Raw genomic sequence first — 25123 nt, 5'->3', positions numbered from 1 at the left:
GGAGGAGAGAATTCACAACAAGAAATTAACTCTGCTGTCCTCATGTGAAGCTGCTTTCAGTCCGAACTGAACCGCTAAGCTAAATCTGAATCCATTGTATAATTCCCTTGATCCATCCTGGTTCCCTTCATTATGGTTCCATTGATCCATCCTAGTTCCCTTCAGCTCCTGGGAGTTACATGACCATTTCTGATTTCTTTACAGGGATGTTCTCACAATCTGTCTGTCTGCTAAAATAAAAATGAATAAAACTGAAAAATCCTAGAAAATTATCTCTTAATATGGAGGTTGGACATGAAGATTTCTTTGAGATAAGACAGAAAAAAGAACAATGTTAAACATCGGGTACAACGTCATCACTGATATTATCTCAAATGTTATCTCCAATGTTTAACGTCGTCCAGGATCTTTAACATTGTCCCCAATTTTTTATTTTATCTCCAATTAACATTGTCCTTAATGTTTAAGGATGTTGCTGATGTTCATCATGTCTTAGATGTTTAATGTTATCTCCAAAGTTCAACGTAGTAGGAAACTTTTCTGGAGATAACGCTTGATTTCAGGGGACAGTGTTAAACATCCGAGATACGATAAACATTGGCAATAATGTTAAACATCAAGGATACCGGTAAGCATTAGAGATAAAAAAAAAACAACTTAAATATCCTGGATAATATTAAATGCTAAACATCGGACGACCGTTCTGACAAGATGCTGTCCTGGGCAGTTGCCCATGTCGCACACACACCAGACACCGCAACTGAGTAGAAGTACAGATACTAGTATGAAAAAATACTCTAGTAAAAGTACAGGTTTTCCTCAAGTAAAAGTAAAAAAATTGAAGTTTTGAAATGTATAAAAAGTAATATTTACCTCCAAGAATACAAAATGACTTTTGATAAGTCTAAAATACTTGTCATACAAAATACATTATTTGTTTTCTTTTGCTCACAAGATGTGTTGGTATAGAAATAAAAAAACAAAGCAAACAAAAAAAAACTACAATGTAGTTTTTCTTCAAATCTCAGTCAGGTCAGGACAATTTAGATTGCATAAAAAACAGCGAATTTGTTCCTAATTGTTCTTTAAGCCAACAACATGGAAGATCACTTTTGCTCCAATTTGATATGACTCCACGTCATTATTTTATTTATTTTTTCATTATGAAAGTAGCAAGACATATGTGAAAATGTGAGAAGAAAGCACAGGTATTTCTCTTAAAAATGTTGTGAGTAAAAGTAAAAAGTCACCAGAAAGGATAAACACATAAGTAAAGTACAGATACCTGAAAAATCTATTCAACTATAGTAACTAGATACAACAATTCTTCTATTCTTGCACATGAAAGACTTAGGTGTGATACATTTTAAGTCCACATGGGGGCGACAAAAACCACTACACTCTGACTTATCGTCTATTTTTATCTTTGCCCACTAGGTGTCAGGTTCCACCGACCGTTTGCTCTCTCTTCAGCCCACCAACCTCGCCATGTTGTCAGGGTAAATCTTTTGCTCCACTTTCACCGCTTTGCCACAGATAATAAGTTCCATAGCTACGGTGTCAGCGGTTAGATTACCACCATGTCGAGTGTTTCGTACCACATCTCCAGCTTGTTGGAGAAAATGACATCAACTGACAAAGATTTCAGGTAAAGTAAAAGTTTGTCAGCACCCTCTGAAAGTGACATGACACATTTAGTCTGACTGATGTCATGGGAATGCCACCTCTTTCCAAAGTAAAACCTATTTGTTTGTGATTTTCTTTTCATATTTACCGACTCTATAAGTTGCTCACACAACTCATATTATTTACCAAGTCTCGTAATGCCGTTAGTTAACTAAATATAAGGGGGACAAAAACTTAAGGTTTTCCAGAAATGTTTAAAAAAGTCAAATCAAATACATAAAATACAGAACTATCATGGTGGATATTTAATGGTAAAAAATAAAGGCTTTACTCCTTGTCTTTTATTGGCAAACTTGAAATGTTTGCTTTCAACTTAATCAGGGAAACAATATGGAACAAAACATTGCTAATAATTGATAACTTTAATATTGCTTCAAATGTGTTAGTCTTCTCTAAATACAGCATAGCTTTATCTTAGTCAGTTTACTCTCACTGGCATTTCACTGTATAATTCTTTCAATAAAATTTATGTCTTAATCTGACAATCTCACTTTTTGAACCTGTGTTTGAGTTTGCATTTGCTCTATGGTATGTTTGTGCATCCAGGTTTATGGCCACCAATGACCTGATGTTGGAACTGCAGAAAGACAGCATTAAACTGGATGAGGACAGTGAGAGAAAGGTGGTAAACATGCTGCTCAGACTGCTGGAGGACAAAAACGGAGAGGTGCAAAACCTGGCTGTAAAATGGTAAAACCTACAACAGATGTATTCCTCAAACGGTGTGGAATATGTTGAAAAGTCATTCACTTAAACATAAACCAGTGTTTTCATACATCAGTTATATGAAATTCATTCACTATTTAATTACTGATGAAAAATATCCATCTACTAATATGACTTCTTTTAGATGAATGTTTTCATTTTATTTGCATTTTAATTAACTTATATCAGAAGTAAAAATCACACCCAAAAACTGTTTATCTGGGATAGACAAACATGTATACTGGAAGTCTCTTTTAATTTCAATGGAACAATGAAACAAGATATAAATGTATATGTCTGCATTAAAAACAAACTTTTGTGAAGGCATAAACTGAGGTACAATATTCTGGACTTTTAGTCTGGCCCCTCTGGTGAGTAAAGTGAAGGAGCCTCAGGTGGAGGTCATGGTGGACATACTCTGTACCAACATGACGTCAGATAAGGAGCAGCTGAGAGACATTTCCAGCATGGGACTGAAGGCCGTGATCGCTGAGCTACCACTGTCTGCTTCAGGTGAGGGCTGGTTGGCTGTACGCCAGAAGAGCCAATAAAGAGTTAAATTTTGGATGAATGTCCATAAGATTTGTGTTTTGATTTTAGGAATTATACCTCATCCTAAATTTCTCCGTGATGTTGGCAGGTTTGAGTCTCACAGCCAGTGTGTGTAAGAAGATTACCTCTCAGCTGATTGGTGCCCTGGGGAAACAAGAAGACGTGTCCGTTCAGTTAGAGGCTCTGGACATTCTGTCTGACATGTTAGGAAGGTAAATATAAGTCTCTTTTAAAAATCACATGAGGTGTTAATCAAATAAATGAGGTAGTATGTAAAAGGTTATTGAAAGTATGTTGCAACTGTTGAGGCAAGATGTCATTAATAAGTAAGACCACGTATGGGGCAAACAATTGTTTAAGGGTAATTATTCTTCAATTATAGGTCAGTGCATTAGCAGCACACACCTGCAAAGCACTTTGTCTGCATCTTAGACATATTTGATGCTATCAGAACAGAAATGGACAGACACAGATACAAACAGATAAACTAAAGTATTTTAAGCATTTGTTGTGTATTTTAAGCATTTTGTTTTCCCCTGCAGGCTGGGTGGCGCTCTGGTTGGTTTTCACAGCTCACTCCTCTCCAGCCTGCTGCCTCAGGTAACAAACTGAAAACAAACTCTAACTGGAGTGTTATTTAAAAAACAACTTCTTAAAAAAGTACCACAAAATATCCATGCATAATAATATGATTAATTTTATGTAATCGACCATTCTGCAGTCTTTAACAAGTTTTCTGTAGGGATTGTCTTGTATTTAGCTCAAGCCATTTTTTCATCAACTCTGGTCATTGTCCATGTCACTACTGAAGAAAAGCATGTTGCTACCACGACTGTATTTGACAGTGTTTGGGGTAATGAGCAGATTTTTTTTCTCCCCACATAGCATTTTCTACAGAAGCCAAAAAGTTGACTTTGTTATTGTTTGACCAGAACAAATTTGTTTTTGTTATGTCTCATGCCATTCTTTCATATAGGTTAGATTTGTGGAAAATGTCTTTACAATTCAGAACACTGGCACTCAAGTATGATAAATAGCAAAATTCTGGTTTACAGCTTTTTTGCCAGGCTTGTCGTTGGCCCACACTTGTTCTGTTTGAAAACTATCAATAAAACAGCGCTCTGTGTGATATGCAAAACTTGGGATATTATTTTATATTTTTGTCTTTATTTAAACCTCTGAAAATGTTTATCCTGACCTTTCTAATGTGCTGCTTTGTCATAATGACGCTGTCGAAGCCTTTGCAAAACAATTAGATTCATATTGGGATATATTGCAGACAGGAAGAATCTATTTTTACTAATTACGTCACTTCTGACAGCAGTTGGGTGGACTAGATGATATTTAAAGAGTAAACTGAAGCCTTGTAGAACATGTTTACATTTGTCTTGACACATTTCAATAATTTGTGGTAGAGTATGTCGTAAAATCTCAATTATATCATCATGACTGCAAACAATTTGCAAATTTGTGCAGGGGCTGAACTTGTTCACGGTAGTGTATTGCTGATTTAATTTAAGCAAGCAAAACAAAATGTCTGATGTACAACAAAGGGACAACAAAAGTAAATATAAAACATGGAACTAATTAAATGCTGTGCATCAGAGCATTTGGAAACTGGGAAATAAGCCAGAAGAGTTTAACATTAAAGGACATACTGTTCAAATAAAGAATGTAAGAGATCAAGTGTGCTCTGAGGTTAGAGCTGGACTCCAACTTATGTCTTTTTTGAAATAGACAGTTTGAAATATCTTCTTGTTGCCTTAACACAATGTATGTGCCCTTTTGTATTTAAAACAAACAAAAAATAAGTCGCACAACACTCCTCCACTTCTCTTTCTTTTGAGAGAAGAGTCTGTACAAGATCACTTGTACATACAAAAAGATCTCAGTAACTTTGAAGCATTTTTGCAACAGGAGAGAGTCCCCAGTTGCCTTTTTACAACAACCCACACTGGAAATTGAAAATCTATCAGATAGTCTTTATCTCAGCATAAGATTGCGGTTTTTAGATTATTGTGTCTAAACAAAACTATTTGAAAGTCTATAAAAACACATTGGATGGTGTATTATACTTTTGTCTTGGAGTACATGTAACTCAAGTGCTAAGGGGAGAAGGTTCACTGAATTTAATGTTGCAACCTCAGGTGCTGAACAAACTGATTAATATTTTTTATTTAAAATTAGCTTGTACTCCAGTACACTAAATATATATCTGAAATACAGATGTAAATAAAGTGTTCTGTGAGTAGTGGCCGTTCATAATATGGGCCATAAGTAAGGTTGTTTGCTGCTGAAACTGGGAAGACTACTTTATAGCCATTTTGAAGGCTTTATCTTGAAATCAATCTTTCTTTGTCTGTTCTGCTGTTTATTCTTTACCTTCATCATCCAGCTTACCAGCTCCAGAATGGCGGTGAGGAAGCGTTCCATCTTGGCTCTCGGCCAGTTGGTGCCCTGCTGTAGCCCCGCCCTCTTCTCTCAGCTAACTGAACACCTGTTGAAAGAACTGGCAAAGAACCCGCAAACATCACTGATGAGAACATACATCCAGTGCTTGGCAGCTGTTAGTCGGCAAGGCGGCCATCGAGTTGGTGAGAAATTTTCTCTTTTCTCAGGGTACAATAAGTTTTCTTTATGAAATTTTATAATGGGCATGTTTCAAATGTGTTAACATCATATTTATAACAGTATGTTCCTATAAAATCTAGTAGAAATGAAATAATGATGACATCTAATTTTCTGACTCCGTTTTAGCACTTTTAGTTTTTTTGGCTTAGGCATACATATTTGTCCTTTTGAATGAGTTCTAGCCTCTTTGGTGTTCCTCTCTCTCTATACCCAATGTCATCCAAAACAAAAAAAACCCAATTTTTTTCACATTTATTCATTGAAATGGATGTATAGACATTGTTTCCAATATTCAAAAGAGTAGCTTATCTAGCAAGTAGTTGTGCGTGTTCAGCCAATTACATTTACACATCCACAATGTGTAATTAAAAAAGTTCATATTACTCACAGGTATAACACTATGGTTGCACAAAACAAAGAAATTAATCATTTGTAGCTCTGGCTGCCTTTACTATTCAAAAATAGCTAGTTGTCGAAAACCGTCCCTAAAATGTTGCAATGAAAGTTCAATGCAAGTTCTATGGTGTATAATGGTTCTATAGTGTGTGAATTTAATGAAAGCAATGAAAGTTCAATGCAAGTTCTATGGTGTTCTACGATGCTATGGTTTGCAAACTTATACTTGCTCTCATTGCAACCATAACTTTTGTGGTTGCTGCAACAGGTTTGTATTTTCATAACAAACATTTTATAGACTATGGAAGTGATGTGTCACAATTCATTGTAACTTTAGATTTCTTTCCTGTTTTACTGCAGGAGAGCATTTAGAGAAACTGATCCCAATGGTGGTGAAGTTTACCAGTGTGGAGGACGATGAGCTGAGGGAGTATTGCTTCCAGGCCTTTGAAGCCTTTATACGAAGGTACAAACAAACACGTTGCTTCCTTCACTTCAGGAAAACATTATATTGAATTTCTCCCATTTCCTTTCCATTCATTAATGCTCCTCATCAGACATTCACCTCACCCTAACCCCAAACCACTGGACAGGTTAATTATCTGGGGAAATTTAGACAATCTCACCACGGACAGAATAAATTACACACAGAGTCACAAACAAACAAACTGGCTGATAATGTGAAGCCTGTACGTGCACCTCAGTGCACCACAGGTTAGAAAAGTAACCTGATCACCTGTTTAGAAGAAGATGCATTCTTTGGCTCTGATCAAAAACGCTTTTGGTTGGGTCACAGTCTTAGGTGTTTGTTGGTAAAAGTTCTTTACAACAATCACATGAATTTTATTGAACATTTTTCATTCACTTATTTACATTGAATTGTTTGAGCTTGCAATTTTTGTTTGCCTTATCCTTCCGTTTTAATTACAGCTAACTGTCAAACACTGTGATATCTGTAAACAGGTGTTATTCAGAAAGATGTTCCGGAAAAATGTCCTCCGTGCATTAGTTCATTGCCCTCATTTAATAAATAATTATATGCTTAAATACAACATAGTTCGAAAAGATGACAATAGTATTGTATGAATCATGATATCACCAACAAGTTTTATTTCAGGGTTGCTCTGTTTTTGGCTACATCTTTCCTCCTGTCACTTCTGCTCAGCTTCCCTTTTCTTGTTGAAAAACAGCATCTCCAGAACATGATGCTGCCACCGCCATCTTTTACAATGGGGTTGATGTGTTAAGGGTGATGTGTTATATTAAGTAAATGTGCTATTATTCTTTGAAAAGATTGTGCTTTGAGAGTTGAGCTGTAATAAATTCAAATAAAACAAATAACACTGTTTACTGGGATTAGAGGACATAACTGGAAACTGAAATCTATAAATTTAGCCAAGAAGGTCTAAACTTCAAAGTAACCTTTTGATAAGGATAAAGATGCAAATAATTCTATTTTGCTGCTCTTTATTGTGTACATATGTACTATTGTCTAGTACTCACATTGTGTTTGTTCACTAGATGTCCAAAGGAGATGTCACCTCATGTTGCCACTGTGACTAAGCTCTGTCTGAAGTTCATGACCTTTGACCCTAACTACAACTATGATGACAACGAGGAAGATGAAGACAGCATGGACATAGAGGATGGAGCTGATGAAGGTTTGTTATCAGGTTTTTATCTGCTGTTTTTCTTGAGCAGAACATTAAGATTTAAAAAATATCAAAATCTGATATTCACCAACATAAATTAATGAATTGTCTTTCTTTTGTCAAAATTAAAAAATGAAGATTCTGACTTGGGTCTTCAAAAAAGAGAAAAATCTGAGTTTTAATCAAAAGTTAAAATGTCCAAAACTCAGTTTAACCACTGTCAAAACATCATATTTGAAATAAATTTGAATCAATCTTGAAGATACTCTGAAGGAGTATCCTGGTTTTACTTCTCACAGAATCAGATGATGAGTACAGTGATGACGACGACATGAGCTGGAAGGTTCGCCGCTCCGCCATCAAGTGTCTGGAGGCGTTGATCTGCACGAGGAGAGACCTTCTCCTCTCCTTCTACTCCTCCATCTGCCCGGCTCTGCTGGCCCGATTCAAGGAGCGCGAGGAGAACGTGAAGGCTGACGTTTTTGCTGCTTTTTCCACTCTCCTGAGGCAAACACAAGGCGGTTCAAGTCATCACAGCCTCATTACGGCCAGTTCAGAGCCAGGAACGAGCCAGGAGGAAGAACCAGCGGTCGCTTTGCTGAAAAAAGAGGTGCTGAAAACAGATATTAATACCTGAGGCCAGAAGAAAAATTTAAGCCTCCAAAACTGAATCTTTTATTATTGCATGAAACATTGTTAAAATTGAAATTCCCATACTTTTATTGAAATTTGGACACATCTTTAATTTTTTTAAAATTGAGATCCACAAATGTATTCCTTCTTTATGTTATCAGTGGGCAAGAATGTTTTTCTTCCCCACTGTTTTATACCATCCTCATGTGGTGTGTTTGATGCAGAAAAGCTCAAACTTAAAATTATCTGATCAAAGCACACTGTTCTAGTTACAAGCTTAATAATACTTAGAAAGTCACACATGGTTACAGTTGTGACGGTAAGACAAAAAAATAAAGACTTCCTTGGAAACACTGGTTGCACATAGATAGTGTTTAATTTTGCTATGGGGACTTTGTTGACTTTAATGCTCTGCTGCTGATGGGATAATCTTGGATAGTTGATAGTTCCAGTTGTTTCACATTTATTCGATTATGACCCTGAATGTGGATATGAATGAGTTAATATCCACATTATGAGCTAAATATAGCTACATCTTCCTGTAGCTATTTTTAGATTTATGGAGTTTAGCAAATATCTACTGTACATGAACAGCGTGTTGTTGTTTTTTATTTTTTTTGTATTGTGAAAAATGGAAAAATAAAAGAAGTCTATGTGATGCCCAAAGGAAATAGAAAGACATGTTTGAAGGCAATGCAGTGAACTTAAAGTGTAAAGTAGAAATAATTTTTTTTTAGCCATGTGTATTATTTAGGAAATGTAAAGCACACAGTGACTATTGAAAACAACTTTTTACTAGCATGGGATTTCTATCCCTGATGAATAATTTGATTTCAAAGTGTTATATTTCTAATATTTTAGATTGACATTATGCTACTGCACATCCTTACCAGGGGTGTCACTAAATGAGGTCAACAAGTGCTGTATTTTAGAAACAAACAAAAAAAACATTTTACACTTCTTGTCAAGAAAGGAAACCCGTGTCTTGCAAATGGACTCCTGTTTTGAGATATTCATGTTTAATATGTGTTTTCATCTTCGTTCAGGTGCCGGTGATTGTGAAGGCTCTCCATAAACAGTTAAAGGAGAAGAGTCTTAAATCTCGACAGGGCTGCTTCTGTCTTCTCACAGAGCTAGCCTACACAAGTACCTGGAGCCTTGGAAGAGCATATACCCGTCCTTATACCTGGTATACATACATTGTGACATTGACCCATTATCTTTATTAATGTGGTATAAATCTCAAATTTATTCAAGGTCAGCTTTTTTTTCTTTTTCAGTTTTTCACACTGAAACTATCTCTTAGTCCTTCTCTTTAGTTTACTTTCCTTTGCTTTCTTTTTTCTTAATTCCTGCTTTTTTTCTTCTTCCAGGCATTGTCTTTTCCCTGACTGATAAATCCACCTCCTCCACCATGAGGATTGATGCTCTTTCGTTCTTCCACGTTCTTCTCATCTCCCACCATCCTCAAGCATTTCAGCCACACATGCAGGTTGTTCAAACCTCCTTTAATGCTTTGCTCTGAAGACTTTAAACCAAAACAGTGGACATGCATTTTGTGGGAAGTGATAAAGTTTGGCCAGAACAATCTCAGTTATCTTCGGTGTTGTCCTTGGAAATCACCTTGAACCATTAACGGGTGTCTGGGCATCGCAACGTTTTCATAGTTATCCTCTCTTTTGCTCCTGTAGACACTGCTGCCTGCCATCCTAACATGCTGTTGAGGACACTTTCTATAAGATCACCTCGGAGGCGCTGCTGGTCACTCAGCAGTTAATCAAAGTGATGAGGCCACAGGGGCAGACAACCACATCCTTAGGTTTTGACCCAAAGCCTTTCATTCAGGAGGTATATCCTATTTTTTAAATGTTATACTCAGTGTACATTGTTGGAGTTGGAATTTTTTTTTTGTTTATTTTAGGAGAGGAAAACCAGCTTCAGTTTACCAAAAATACTGTTTAGTCTATTTTAAAGATATAATACTTAAGATATAAAAAGAATTTGATTTATGTACAGCAAACATTTAAATATCTTTTGCTTGTCCTGCTTGTAGGAATCTGCCATGCTTCTGTGTTTTACCTTTAAACACAGGGAAATCTAAAATGCTTACATAAATAAGTTGGGAAAGCTGTGTTATTTGTGTTGAGTAAAAATTAGGTTTCTGCTTCCTCCAGAATATCAAAGAAACATTTATCCTTGCTTTGTCTCATTTCACTGATTATTTTCTTTCACTGGATAAGCTTGTTGTTGTTTACATTGTTTTGTTCTAATTTATTATTTGTTCCTGTTTTGGTTCTTTTGTTTATTTGCTTTGGGTTAGCAGTTGTTTTGCTCCAGATGTGTTTTATTTTGTCACCTGTTCTTTATTAAATCTTCTTTCCTCCAGGTGTTTTCAGTAACAATGAAGAGGCTCAAAGCAACAGACATTGACCAGGAAGTGAAGGAGAGAGCTATTTCCTGTATGGGTCACATGGTGTGTCATCTTGGCGACCTCTTGGGGACGGAGCTGCAGGGAGTCTTGGGGATCTTTTTGGACAGGTTGAAAAATGAGATAACAAGACTGACAGCAGTGAAGACCCTCACCCTGATCTCTGCATCTCCACTAAAGGTCCAGTAGGAAACTTTTTCTTAATGAATTTGCAAAAATAAAACTTGACTTTCTTTTAAAATATGAAAGCAACATTCCTCGCTCCTCTAGATTGACATGACATCCATCCTGCCGGAGGCTTTGTCAGTGTTGGGCTCTTTCTTGCGGAAAAACCAGCGAACTCTGAAGCTCAGCACGTTGGCGTGTCTCACAGCTCTAGTTACCCATCATGCTGCCAGCATCAAGCCAGCTGCTCTGGAGCCTGTGTTAAGCGAGATTCCTCCTCTGGTGGATGAGAGCGACATGCATGTATCACAGGTACTCACACCGACAATGCTCTTTCTAAAACCAGATATTTTTTTTCCCTCTGTAAAACACTAAAATCTTTGCATCACTTAAGTCACTGACCATTTTTTTAGATTAATTTGTCACAGTGAAAATACACCAATCAGACATTAGCATTATGGCCACCTGTTTAACAGTTTGTTGCTGCCAAAACAGCCAGGAACCATTTAGAAACAGACTTCAGCACAATACTAAAGGTTTACTTTTGTGTCTTAGCAGCTTTAAGTCCTGCAAGTTGCTGCTTGGATCAGACTTGCTTGTTCACTACGGTTGAATTCTTGAACCACACTGATAGATAAATTTTTACTAGGTTGTGTTTATATCAACTATAAAACTTTTTTTTTTTAATTTATGACTCTGCATCTTGGTGACACCATGATGATAGTGAAGAGTCGTTGCCTTCCTAGTTAATTTTCACTGTAAAACCTACAAACCTAAACCTACTGCCAACTACAGAAAGTAAAATCAGGATTTGAACCATAAAGCATGACTTTAGGCCAAACTTCTGGTGCTGTTTTTTGCTGTTAAAATGCTTTATGTACTTTATGCGTTCCTCTGTTTAGGTGTCCATTACCTTGTTAACTTGCATGGCCAAAGCCTGCCCCTCCTCTCTGGCTAAAATCAGCTCATCTGTGCTGTCTGGAGTCTTTAAGCTCGTCCACTCCCCACTGCTGCAGGGTGGAGCACTTCTGGCTATACTGGACTTCCTCCAAGCCCTGGTGGTGAGCAAGGCTATAAACCTGGGCTACAGGTAAGCTGGTGAGCTCAACTGTCCCAACATCTAGAAAACTAAGAGTGCCATACTCGGGTCAACACAGATTGATGGGAAAGTTGTTCAGGACCAATAACTGCTAATAGTTTGCAACCAATGAGATGTTGACCAACAAAGGTTAAAAATTGCAGATAAGAATCAGGTAATTTTAGAGCTGACGTTGCAAATGGATATATCTTTTTGCCAGCTCTATAAAATTACAATCATGCAAAAATTTGGTGTTTCCCTCAGGCTTGTAAACAGCTGTTATTTCATCAGGGAATGAGAAAACCTTCCAAAATCTACAATGTCAAACTCTCCTTTGCTGATTAGAAGCTATTATATTATATTACAGAAAATAAAAACAGTGAAACTTGATCAGAGCTCCCCTCACGTCACCGGTCCAGATTAAATCATGTCTCCAGTGTGTGGACATCACTCTTGAGTCACAACTGAGTCAGGCCCGCTTTGTTATTCTACGAAATCAATAATGATGTGATTACTGTTTTCAAGGGGAACTCCACAAATTATGTTGATAAAGATCACTTCGCTAATCACAGGCAGTAATACTGAGTCTGGTAAAACTGACGTATAATGCCTTCTGTGGCTCTCCAGGAACTTTGTCAAAATTAAGGTTGTCCCAAGCTGACGTATGGAGAACATTAACCAGTGCCAAAACTGATAAATGACCTGACTATAAAATATCCTACACTTAAACTTACCTCAATTGTTGGCCTTATGTGGTGGCAAGGAAAACTGATCTGCTGGTTGGAGGGTTCCAGCTTCTTTTGGGGGACATTTTCAGTGACATAAGGATGGCATGTCAGATGCAATTAGGCTCTGAAGACTTCTGTAAAACTTGTGTGTTAATCAGTGGCTCTGTTATGACAGGACAGCAACAGTCTCTGTTTGTGCAACACAAAAAGGTGGAACGTATTTCCTCCCAATGACATCAACCTACTCCAGATAAAAAGATAAAAATGCTCTCATCTGTAGCGAACAAGATGCAAGAAGAGGACCAGGTTGAGGAATTTTGATTCCAGCTTTCCATGCTTCTGAAATATATGTAACCAACTCAAGCAATATGCATTGCTTTAGACTATAATGAAAGTATTCTGACATTAACATCTAATTAACTACACTCACGTTGAAAAGTAAGAACGCCCACTTTAAAGCTTTCCCATATGATCAACTCAATGACTACAAAGTTACCCATTTCCTACCCCTGCAAAACATCATCAGCCATCACCTGCAGGCACCATGCTTTATGTGGTTGTGGTGCTGATATGCTATGCATGCTCTTCATGCACCATGCAGTTGTTCATTATGGACAAGGACACTGTTCTAGTAATCTTGGGATTCTTTCAGATGCAACTTTGCAAACTAAAGTTGGAGTGCTATTATATTTTGAAACCAAAAACGCTTTTCCATCACAACCTGAACAACCTGCACATGTTTAGCCTTTTTCCCATTTGTACTGTAATTAACTTTAAAATGTAATATTATTTTGGCCTGTTGAGTCTTGAGCTTTTGGGTTTATTTGCTAAAATAAACCCAAAAGCTTATTTGGGTTTATTTCAACACATAAAATAAACCCAAAGTTTATCGTTAGCCTTAAGTTTATCTTTAACAAGATAAACTTGTTTATCTTGTCTTTAACAAGATAAACTTAAGGTGAAGTTGCCACTCTTGGGAAGACTTTTATGTTGAATGATGGACATACAGTATGTGCTTCACATAACTGATTTCCCAAAACTGCTGCTTTTTAGAGGTGTTGATGATCAGCATCTGAATGCTACCTTTCCTGTTCATTACAAAGAAAGCAGCAAGGACATCCTGTGGTTTGAACTCATACTTTTTTGTGTATTTGAAGTCAGATTTACATCATTTTAGATTCTGTGAAAAACCCAATCATTTTGTTGTGCTCCTAAGAAATAAAACCCTAGAACTGCAAAAGTGTCTACTTTTTTTTACAATGACTATTAATACCACATAATATAGATTATGTTTCATTTAGCAGCGTTATTGTACTGTGTAGTGATTTGTGATGTATCAACACTTGTACATAAGGACAGGCATCTGATCATACTTTTTTTTTCTTCTTCTTTTTACTTCTATATTTTCCTCTCTTCTTCAGTCAGTTGCTGAAGTCTCTTATGGAGCCATTTCAAAGCTCCAAGTCCTCTGCGGACGTCCTGCACAGACAGTCCTACCACTCTGTGGCTCGCTGTGTGGCTGCTCTGTCCTCTGCTTCTCCAAAAGAGATGCCTGGCACTGTGACCAGCCTCATACAGCAGGTGTGTGACTCTTTTTTTCAGTTATATCGGAAAAGTTTTTCTCAAGGTATTAGATACTATTTGTTCTAGTCTGTCTCATAAAATCCCAGTGAAATCCTCAGACACTTGTGGCTGTAATGTGTCAAATAAAAATGGATATCTTACTAATACCTTCTACAGTATTAACACTGCCCCTTTCTTATTATTTTTGTGAAACATGGTACCACTGATTCTTAACGATGTCATCCTGGGTGTTTGTCTTATTAAAGCTCACTTCTCTCTTCCCTCAGGTGAAGAACTCCAGCTCCCCAGAGTCGGCTCGGGTGCTGTCTCTGTTGTGTCTGGGGGAGGTGGGAAGGAGCGGCGGTCTGGCAGGCAGTAAGGAGGTTCAGGGAGTCATCTTGGAGGCCTTCTCCTCAACCAACGAGGAGGTAGGACACAAATAATAAAACATATAAGCTTGATAGCTCTTCCAAACCGGCATTAAACAAAAGGACAGGAAAAACAAAAAAATATTTCACAGTCATTGGATTGAGGTTGAGCTCACATATTCAGTGAAAACACTGAATAAAAAAAATGTTCCCATTGAGCAACTTCATCTCTGTTTCTTCTTAAAGTCACAGCTTGTTGTTGTAAAAATATGCCAACACAGATTATCTTCACAGTCATTGAGGCATCATCCCTTCTGTGTTGAAAGATAAAAACAGCGGCATCCTGCGCTTTAGGAGGCATGGCAGTCGGCAGCCTAAATGAGTTTCTGCCCTTCATGCTGAAGGAGATCTCAGCTCAACCACGAAGACAATACCTGCTGCTTCACTCCCTCAAAGAGGTCATCAGGTGGGTGTTCATATATATACTTTATGTCAAAGGTTTTATAAGCCAAGCAAGTTTTGTCCCTTGAGGCCTTGAGGTATCTCTGTTGAAGCTTTTTCTCTCTTTCTCTGCTCAGCGCATGTCCAGCCTCCAGTCTCTCACCTCATGTGGAGTCGATCTGGGCTTTGCTGTTTCAGCACTGTGAGAGTCAGGAGGAGGGGACCAGGAACCTAGTGGCTGAATGTTTGGGAAAACTGACCTTAGTCAACCCGGCACAACTTCTGCCCAGACTAAAACAACAACTTAAAGCTGGTACAGTGGGGGCAAAGTTCTTTTTTTCTCTCCCTAGTTCATCATGTTGGATCTTTTTTGACCTATAAAATTTAAACATTTAGACACCGCACTAGCAGCATTTCCACTCCACACTTGACATTTTGAAAATAAATTAGCTTAATGGGAACATGCCAATTAAAAAGTTTTTTGATAAAAAGTTTTGCTGCCAGGATGAGGTGTTTTTTTAAATATATACTAATATTGGTTTGTTTCACAAAACTGTAAATCAAATACTTTTTTCGCATCACACGGGTCACATGATCAACAACTTGTGTTGTTTCTCTTATTTTATGGAAAAAATGCAATTGTGAAATTGATAGCAAAGTATCAACAAAGTTTTGCACACATTTTTAATGGAAATGCAACTACTGTGAATCATAAAGAGCTCTGCCCATTTATAGAATAAAAAGATAAAGAGGATGAAATTATCACTTTTCAAGAATCTGAAGTGGTGTTTTTGTTCTTTAATAGCTGCACTAATGAAACAATTATCAAGAAACATATCAGTCCAATTTATCCTAGCTGAATGATAAAGGTTATAATGCTTTCTCTCACAGTTAAAACCAGAGCAAAAATCTCTTTACAAATAAAAGGTAATCATCTTGGTATCACTTATTAATAAAACATAATCAAAGCACATTTCAAATGACAAATGGAGACACAAAGAGTTTTATGGAATTTAGGTACAATAAACACAAAGTTTATTCATGTTGCAAGCCATTTATTCTTTCCTGAGTATAACCAAACCAGCTTTATTTTTATCTCTCTGCAATGTCCATGGCAACTAGGACACACATTTCTCTTAATCTATTTTTCCTGAAGTGTTTCTGTGCTCATATCAGCAAAACCATGGAGTTTAAACTCAGTTATTTTAGTTCAGATCCCAGAAATGTAATATTAAAAATGGATTACTTAAAATTCTCATTTGTAGAATTATTTTTGGTAACTTGTAGAACTTGATCCACCTCATAAAACAGAATCAAGTTTTAACACTCTACTCATGCCTGTTGTCTTACAGGTTCTCCTCTGACTCGCAGCACGGTGGTGACAGCTGTAAAGTTCACCATTGTTGACCATCCAGCTCCCATTGACTCACTGCTGAAAGACAGCATTGGTAAAACAGCATTAGCAGTAAATCTTTACTCTCAGTAAAGATTTTCAATATAAATTCTACAACAATGTTTTACTGGCCCTATGATTGCGCATAAAAACGTTTGTGAATGGACTTAAGATAATCAAACCTCAACATTCCTGGGAAACATCAAATTCAGTGCACCATGTTGTCACTCAGAACAGCCTCGGTTATTTTCCAAAGAGCCATAGTTTCTGGTGATATAACTTTATGTCATTTGAGTATCTGATTCAGAAGTACTCAAACTTGGATTGGGTACATTAAACAGGCCCGATGGGCACAAAGAAAACAAGACATACTGCTGCTTTGGACTCATTCTGATGATTGTAGCCTCAGCTCTTCAGCTGTGATGAGTATATGCTTACTGAAGCCTCAGGCTACTGAGGTAGTTGTCTGTTGTCACAACCCATAAACTTCAAGCACAATTTGTTTTAATTCGCAGATGATTTTCCAAGTAAATATTTCAGTTAATCTCAACTTTCTCTTAGTTTTAGCCACCGAAGTGGTGAACTCAGCTACCATGATGTTTCCGTATTAGCATTCATTAGCATCATACTTTGCAAAAAATATTTATAGTCCTTCAACTTTTTTTTACATTTGTTATGTTGTAATTACAAACGTCAATGTATTTACCTAGCTTTCACGTAAAAGACCAATACAAAGTTGTGGATTTTACTAAGTAGGAAGATTTACAACAGCATTATAACATGGTTCCTGGTGAGGCTGTTGTGTTTAGGATTATAGGTAATGTCTTCATTTTGACCCACATGTAACATTTTGCTTGAAAGCCAATAAGATCCACATTTACTGTTTCCTTTTTGCTACTTGTGGCAAACTGCAGCAGGAAATTCTTATCTTTTTTAAACAGTGACTTCCTTCCTGCCACATTAACACAAAGATCATATTTAGTGTATGACTAATAGTGGCTCTGACTTGTCTGATGCGTTCGTTGGTCTTTTTGATAGTGCATGTTTGCTTATGTTCTTTACCAGACCTTAAAAGGCGAGTAGGGAACAGCTGCATTTATGCTGAGGTTAAATTACTCTGGTGGATTTTATGTACTAAGTTTGTAACTTCTAAAGGTAGTTGGTGGTGCTTCATTACCTTTAGGCCAAGTTGGATAAATACAAATGTATGCATAGATTTTTTTCTTTTCACAAACTTTTAAAATTATGTGCTGTTTTTGTCCAACTTTACAATATGCAATACTATTATTTGGTCTGTCCCATGAATTTCTAATGAGACACATTAATGTTTGTGAATCTACTGTGACAAAAAGAGATAGAAAAATAGATTATTTTAAATTTGAAATCCTAAACCATTTTTAGCATTCTTTAGTATATTAGCAGCTTTTTGCCATATTTGTTGAGGGTTCCACACTTTGTTAATGGTGATACAAAGATATTCTTTCTTTTACTCTAATAGGTGACTTTCTGAAGACCCTGCAGGACAGTGACATCAACGTGCGCCGTGTCGCCTTGGTGATGTTTAACTCTGCTGCTCATAACAAACCATCTCTGGTCCAAGGCCTTCTGGGAACAATCCTGCCTCACCTTTACAAGGAAACCCAGATCAGGAAGGACCTCATAAGGGAGGTGTGCTGGCTGATGGACACTCTGCAAATAATGATAATCTGTGCAAATGTAATGCTTTGCATGTGTGCTGCAGGTGGAGATGGGACCCTTCAAACACACGGTGGATGATGGTTTGGATGTGCGTAAAGCAGCATTTGAGTGTATGTACACTCTGCTGGACAGCTGCCTAGAGGGGCTGGATGTCCTGCAGTTTCTGGATCATGTGGAGGAAGGACTTAAAGACCACTATGATATCAGGGTGAGCAGGAATATTATTTGAAAATGAAATAATTGCATCAAATAAATGTCAAGCTTGCTTCATGGAATGTAAGAAAACATCAATTCAGCTTTCTGGACCATTAAAGAACAAACCACCTTTTTTCTATCACTTCTGTTTATTCTGGGCTGTAGATGTTGACCTTTTTGATGTTGGCCAGACTGGTTTCTTTGTGTCCTGCTGGTGTTCTCCAAAGACTAGACCGACTGGTGGAACCTCTTAAAGCCACCTGCACCACCAAAGTACTGAAACATTTTGAAATTATTACTGAAATAATGAAATATGAGGCATTTGACCCAGTTTATTGACCTGAAGCTTAACTAGATAGCCCACCAAACATGAGTTACACTCTGTGGCATCTCCTACAATCTACAGGTAAAGGCCGGCTCTGTAAAACAGGAGTTTGAGAAGCAGGAGGAACTGCGGCGCTCAGCCATGCGCGCTGTCGCCGCCCTGCTGGCTGTGCCAGAGGTGGAGAGAAGTCCCAGCATGGCTGAATTTGCCAACCAGATTAGATCCAACGCTGACATGGCGTCCATCTACCAGAGTGTCCAGGGAGGGGAGGCAGGCGGCTTATACCCCACAGAAAGCATGGATATGAGCTAAGCACTCCTTAAGTGTCTTAGAAGAGAAAATAGTTTCAGTTTTTTTTTGTTTTTTGGGTTTTTTTTTTGTATTTTTAGAGCGTCAGGCCAATGTTTGATCTAACATTTGATGCTTTGTTAATTGTGTGAATTTTTTTCTGCCTTGTTGGATCTTATTAATTACATCCTGTCAGTGTGTTCTGAATAAATATTGAAATATATTCTTCTGAAAATAGTGCTTTTTCCACATTAAGTTAAAATGATAAACTCTGCGATTCAGACATTTTAAACTGAGTTAAATGTGTTTTTACTAAGCCTCACTATAGAAGTGCCATTTTACAAAGAGCAAACATCTTACAAAGAATATAATTATAATTTTATTAGACAGAAAATACGCCAGTTTGAACTCTTTATCACCTGGAGAGAATGCTGCATTGTCATTGAAACAAATGAAACTCGTCCTAATGTCCTCTTCTCTTGAATGTGTTTGTAGATGCACCTAGGCTTCAGAAAAGTTTGATTTTTATTTTTAAAAAGTTACAATTAGAAAGTGACCAAGACAAAAAATTGTTTTATTAAATCCAACCTTGTGGTGATGTCATATCTATCCTGGCATCTTTTGACAGTTCTTTGGTCTTGCCAATCGTGGAGGATTGATTTGAGTGTCACTATGTGGCAAGCATTTAATAAATTAGGGCCAGAAATTCTTGTGTTTGAATAGTTCCTAAATCCAGTAGTTTCCACCCTTTTATGAAAGACAGGCAGATATCTGAAGGTTTGGAATGATTTTAATAACAACAGTACCAGTCTTGGTTTACTATAGCGGGGCAGAAACTGCAGTAGGGGATTATTGAATCTATCAACATACTTGAAGCAGAGCAAGATTCCTGAGATGACAAACAAAGGTAGCTGATCTTGCAAACCTGACAAATAGTAGACTTGAGTTTTACTTATAGCTGGTGGCCAGTGGAAAACTGTTAGACAAACTGGTGAGATGTGGTTGGAGGAACCAGCCTTATTATAAGCTGTATCTTGACATTTGATAGGCAACAGGCTTCTCGTCAGCATGAAGTGCAGACTGGTGACGCCTCCTCACACCACAGAAGGAAAAAAGGAAAACACACCGAGGAGGAAAAGGGTGCAAATGAATCTGATGCCCCAACACACCCAGTATCATCTTTCCTGTAATCATGACAATTTTTATTCAATTAAGGTATAACTGTTCAGTGTAGAGATGTGACTTTTTCATCTTTAACATAAAGAAAGACTTTATGCAAAAAATAAATAAAAGAAGCAAATCAGATAAATATATTTCAATCAGTAATAAAAAAGCAATGTACTATACATACTGATGTATTGTGGAGCCAAGTTTTTTTTTTTTTTTTCATAAAATCAGGAAGTAATAGAACTAAATATAAGCAGTCCTATGATTATAATTGTATAAAAATACACTAAGCAGTTGTAAAAAGAAGCTGGAAATAACTTACAGTTGAAGCAAAATATCTTCAATTAGCTGAATCTTAAATGAGCAAGTTATAAACATCAGAACACATAAATGTACAATGCCAAATTAGATCTCGATTGATTCAACATCTTCCTGGTCAGAGAAAAAAAGTTAAGGGGTGAAACACACACATATCTATCTATCTATCTATCTATCTATCTATCTATCTATCTATCTATCTATCTATCTATCTATCTATCTATCTATCTATCTATCTATCTATCTATCTATCTATCTATCTATCTATCTATCTATCTATCTATCTATCTAGATTATATATATATATCGGGATTATATATAATCGAGATATATATATCTTGATTGATTCAGCATCTTCCTGGTCAGAGAAAAAAGGTCAGGGCTGAACCCTATATATACTGTATATATACAATACATATATATATATATATTTTTTTTTTTCATTTTGCATTTGTCTTCGTAACTGCTGAGTAAAGGGGTTGGTCTGTAGATCTGGATGGCTGATCAGTTGGGAAGATTGAGCTTCAGCTGCACAAAGTAGAGGTGGGTTAAAGGGGCAGAACTTCTGTGTCAGCGTTATTCTCTTAAGTCCTTTGAAAGCTGACAATAGAGTACGGCAGCAGGGCTGGCTCATTTGTAGGAGTGTTGGCATAGGTAGGAATCACCAGTGTCTTCTTATGCTCTGTCACTTCTTCATAGAAATGCTCCTAACAGAGAAATAATATAAATCTGGTTACTGGCATAACAAAATCTATGTGTTGGTGCAACAACACTTTAACACAGAAAGTGTAGAATTTAAAACTAACCTCTGTTGGATGACATTCTGCTTCGCTGCGGCCTGTGTTTTTTGTATTTGAATCTCCTTTTCAAAAAAAGAAGAGTACAAAAAATTTAATAAATGAGAACACAGAAAACTATTATCTAAGAATCTTTCTTTTTAGAAGAAACAATTTAATGTCTGATAAATCAGCAAAAATGGTCTTCCTATTGTGGCTCTTTAGATTTAATCTACACATGTAAAGTGTAAGAATGTGGTTTTATATAATAAAACTTGTGTTCTGTTGTTCAAATAAATATGAACATGCTTACGTTTGTATATAATGATCAAAGTTGTTGTCCAAAGCAGAAGTATCACCACAACTGTACCAGTGATCAGAAATTTCTTTATGTCACCTACAATGTACAGACACAGTCTTGTTTCAAGCACTCATCAACACAGAGAAATTAATTGATTATTAAGCAGTTTAAAAACAAAAATACAGTAGTCTCTTACCAAATATATTTGCAGGTAAAGTTGCTGAGTTATCTAAGCGAGAATGATGTGTGGGATAACAAAAAATGCAATATTAGTTTTAATTAACAGCAAACCATAATCAGCAAATGAAAATAAATAAATGCTTGACATGCATTAATCTCATACTAATGAATTACAGATAAAAATCTTTTCTATAATACTCAAATATATGGGAATGCACAAACTGACTTGTGGGTCAGTGTTAGACGTATTACCAATAAAAGTAGGTAATCTAGGAATGTCTAGGAGTGTCTGGTGTCTTAATTCCATGTCTGAAAATGCTCACCACTTTACTTACTGCTCTGGTTTCTGCATATTTGTCAAACTACACCTAAGCTGTCTGAATCAGGGTAGGAACAAAATGACTCACCTACTTTCAAGGCTAACTTGTGAATAAATATTTTGCTGTTGTCCTTGTTGACTCCACACCAGTAAGTTCCAGAGTCAGCTACTGTTACATTTCTCACTTCTATGGTGATGGTGTTGTTTATTTTGTTGTCCTTCATCATAAACCTCCTACTCATGTTATTTGTGGTGCTTCCAACATCCTGACATTCATTTTGATTCTCTCCCTTACAGATACATTTTGTCAGGTTAGAGAAATTGCTTCCGTATTTGCAATAATATTTTAAATCTTGTCCTGGAGCTCTCAATCTTGGGAACATCGTGATATCTGTGGAAAATAAGTGTTGTTTTAGCCTTGTTCAATAATCAGTGAAAAAACAAATATGTAACTCACTTACTTTTAACCTCCAGCTGTATTTTTGAGATTCCAGCTTGGTAACTGCCATTGCTTTCTATCACTCCACACCAATAAACACCAGCATCGTTAAAGGACACAGGACTAATTGACAAATTGAAGTCGCTGCTTGTATGAGTCAGGGTGAATCTTCCTGTTGAATTTTTAGATGATTTTGTTGTTAAGATACTCTTACAAGTGAAGTTGTTTTCTTTGCAGATGAACTTGGTTTTGGACAGATACATATCTGGATAATCACATTTGATGGTCGTTTTAGCTGTTCGGTAAGCAGTTTGATTGAGTGTCTTGCATGTGTGTTTTTTCTGTAAATAGAACAAACCTCAATAAATATGTGAAAAGTTCCTGCTGATTTATGATGCGACAGAGAGTTGATTACTTTTGGAAAATTATATCTGCCTACATGGCAGTGTAAGATGTTTTTACTTGTTTTACTCTGGTACTCACTCCAACGGAATGCCACTTACCAACAATCTTTACTTCACTCTTTTTTGCGTTTTCATCACAATTAAATCCATAAGTTCCATTGTCCTTGGAGTTAAAAGGCCATACCTTTAGTCTAAGATATTTTTCCAATGTATCATGGTAAAAAAAATATTTGCCACTTTTTTCCCATTTGTCTGTCTGATTGATCTGTATGGTTTTAGTTGGTAAAATTACTTTGAGTTTATCATATTTTTGTTCATCACAAGGGTATTTCCATGTCATTTCCATCCATCCTTCCAGACATATTTTTATCTCTGTTGAGGCCTCAGTTCCTGTAGAAGAAAGAGTAAGTTTATGTGACTCCAGTTATCTACGAAACACAGAGAACTATTTCAAACCAGCTCCCGGTGTTAAAGCTGCAGTATGTAACTATTAAAAAATATATTGTTTTATATATTTGTTGAAAATATCACAATGTTGTGACAGTATTGTATGAAACAGATAACCAGTGGAAAAAGATTGAGCTCAGCATGACAGTTTTGACAAATATGCACAAAAATCTTATTCTTTATAAAAGTTACATACTGCAGCTTTAATAATGTTAAATTAGTACGTAATTACATGGCAAATATTGGTCAACTCAGTCTAAATTAAAGCTTATATGCAACACTTTTCAGGGCTTTTGTAATTTCTTGAAACGCAAAATTAACACGTAAAACAGTAGCAGTAAAAACCCTATGCAAAATGATAATTCTGGCTTTTTCCATGCACACATTTTCAGTTTGCAAGGAGCCATGCATTTCTGCAATCTTTGGAAATGAACTGTTTGCAGATGATCCTAACAGCTCTATTCTGGATTTTATTACTTTACCTTCAGAGATCTTCTTCTGGAAGTAGTATTACAATCGTGACATAAAATCCTTCGATCATTTGTTCACAGTTCATACCTATCAAGCACATACTGTACAATTTGCTGCCATTGTCCGGTATAAGCACTGGACTAAAAACCAATGACACAGCAGCCAAAATCAAAGCAAAAGGAAAAATAAAATCACCGAAAGCAACAAAAGGCTTGATAAACTCACAGCCTTGAGAACTATTCATTCAGACAACATAAAAAGTAGTAAGTCTGGTTTCCTCAATCAATTTCAATATTTCAGTTTAAAACTTACATAAGATTAAAATCATACGTATGACAATGTATTTTTAATGAACTTTAAAGGAAAGGGAGTGCAGAAAATCTGTGTTTTCAGGTTGACAGGACTCAGTAGCTTGCATTGTAATGGGCAAACAGGCAGCTTAGCCTGAAAACTTATAATAAACAATAAATATGCCATATTTTTCTAAACCCTACTATGAGGATGGTCTGAAATCAGATGTAAGATGTAGGACATACAATTTAATCAACTAGAAGCTTTTCAATTACCTGTTATTAGTGAGAGGATAAGTAGAAAGATGCTCTTCATGTTGGAGGGCTTGAGCCGGAGTCACAGATGTTAAAATTTTATCCACCTAGAAGTCAGATCTGATTTAGGTGCTTCCTGGATGCAAAATCTGGGTCAGATGCAGCATGAAGACGAAGATGAGATGAGTGGCTCTCTGAGGCATTTGAAGTTTGGTCACACTGACCAAACACTGAGTTATAGTGGTTTATGATTTGTCGAAGTGGAACACTGCTTAAATCATCTATTTGTCCACAGTTCCTATGTCTTCATTCAGTGTGTATTTTATATCTAAATCAGTCTTTTGAATGTGGCCTACTTGAGTCAGGAAATACTTAAAATATTCTTCAGTGGTTGGAGGTGGAGACATTTACTCTTTTAGCACACCAATTGTCAATCATTATCTTTTCCTTTTTAGGCATTTCAAAAATGTTAACAGAGTGTTGTGTCAACAAGTGAAGTCAACATGACAGAGAGGGAGGGTGGACAAATTTCCATTGGTAAGTGTTTGTTGATACATTTAGTCAACAGGCCTCAAACAGTAAGCAAACTAAACAGGGCTGCATTCATAAAATCCCTATTTAGCCTGCTTAGGTTTTACCCTACGCAGACACTGGAACCCTATTTTCCTGCTTAGGAGATTCAAATGCACCCTAAGGGTGAATTCACACCAGCCCTTTAATCAAACTCTAGTGTGTTTATCTAGATTGAGAACAGTTCATTTGGGGAGGTGTGAATGTGCAATCAAACAATGATGTAGACGTGGAACCAAGAAAGCTAACTCTGATCCACCT

General features: G+C 36.7%; 1 protein-coding gene and 2 long non-coding RNA genes across 3 annotated transcripts; 1 reads left to right on the top strand and 2 right to left on the bottom strand.

Moving 5' to 3' along the window:
* Positions 1 to 1451: 1451 nt before the first annotated feature.
* LOC116711221 (cullin-associated NEDD8-dissociated protein 1-like) lies at positions 1452 to 19148 on the top strand. Its single transcript, XM_032550632.1, is given in 26 exon segments — positions 1452 to 1648; positions 2233 to 2376; positions 2750 to 2904; positions 3032 to 3155; positions 3486 to 3543; positions 5339 to 5537; positions 6331 to 6436; positions 7492 to 7631; positions 7922 to 8232; positions 9302 to 9394; positions 9396 to 9444; positions 9629 to 9747; positions 9947 to 9973; positions 9975 to 10103; positions 10642 to 10863; positions 10954 to 11160; positions 11751 to 11938; positions 14076 to 14235; positions 14505 to 14645; positions 14912 to 15051; positions 15164 to 15339; positions 16379 to 16474; positions 17918 to 18087; positions 18161 to 18325; positions 18478 to 18585; positions 18719 to 19148. Coding segments are annotated over 26 exon segments (3726 nt in total). The 5' UTR covers positions 1452 to 1580; the 3' UTR covers positions 18950 to 19148.
* Positions 19149 to 20825: 1677 nt separating this feature from the next.
* On the bottom strand, positions 20826 to 21452 carry LOC116709994 (uncharacterized). The gene is made up of 2 exons (XR_004337022.1): positions 21217 to 21452; positions 20826 to 21117 (listed from the first exon to the last, which is right to left on the bottom strand). It is a non-coding gene; the product is annotated as an uncharacterized LOC116709994 (long non-coding RNA).
* Positions 21453 to 22168: 716 nt separating this feature from the next.
* LOC116709992 (uncharacterized) lies at positions 22169 to 23687 on the bottom strand. Its single transcript, XR_004337021.1, has 3 exons — positions 22929 to 23687; positions 22448 to 22766; positions 22169 to 22377 (listed from the first exon to the last, which is right to left on the bottom strand). It is a non-coding gene; the product is annotated as an uncharacterized LOC116709992 (long non-coding RNA).
* Between the last annotated feature and the right edge of the window lie 1436 nt (positions 23688 to 25123).

The sequence above is a fragment of the Xiphophorus hellerii genome, chromosome 20 (assembly GCF_003331165.1).
Source record: "Xiphophorus hellerii strain 12219 chromosome 20, Xiphophorus_hellerii-4.1, whole genome shotgun sequence".
Classification (NCBI taxonomy): domain Eukaryota; kingdom Metazoa; phylum Chordata; class Actinopteri; order Cyprinodontiformes; family Poeciliidae; genus Xiphophorus; species Xiphophorus hellerii.
This window is presented reverse-complemented; position numbering and strand designations above follow the sequence as displayed.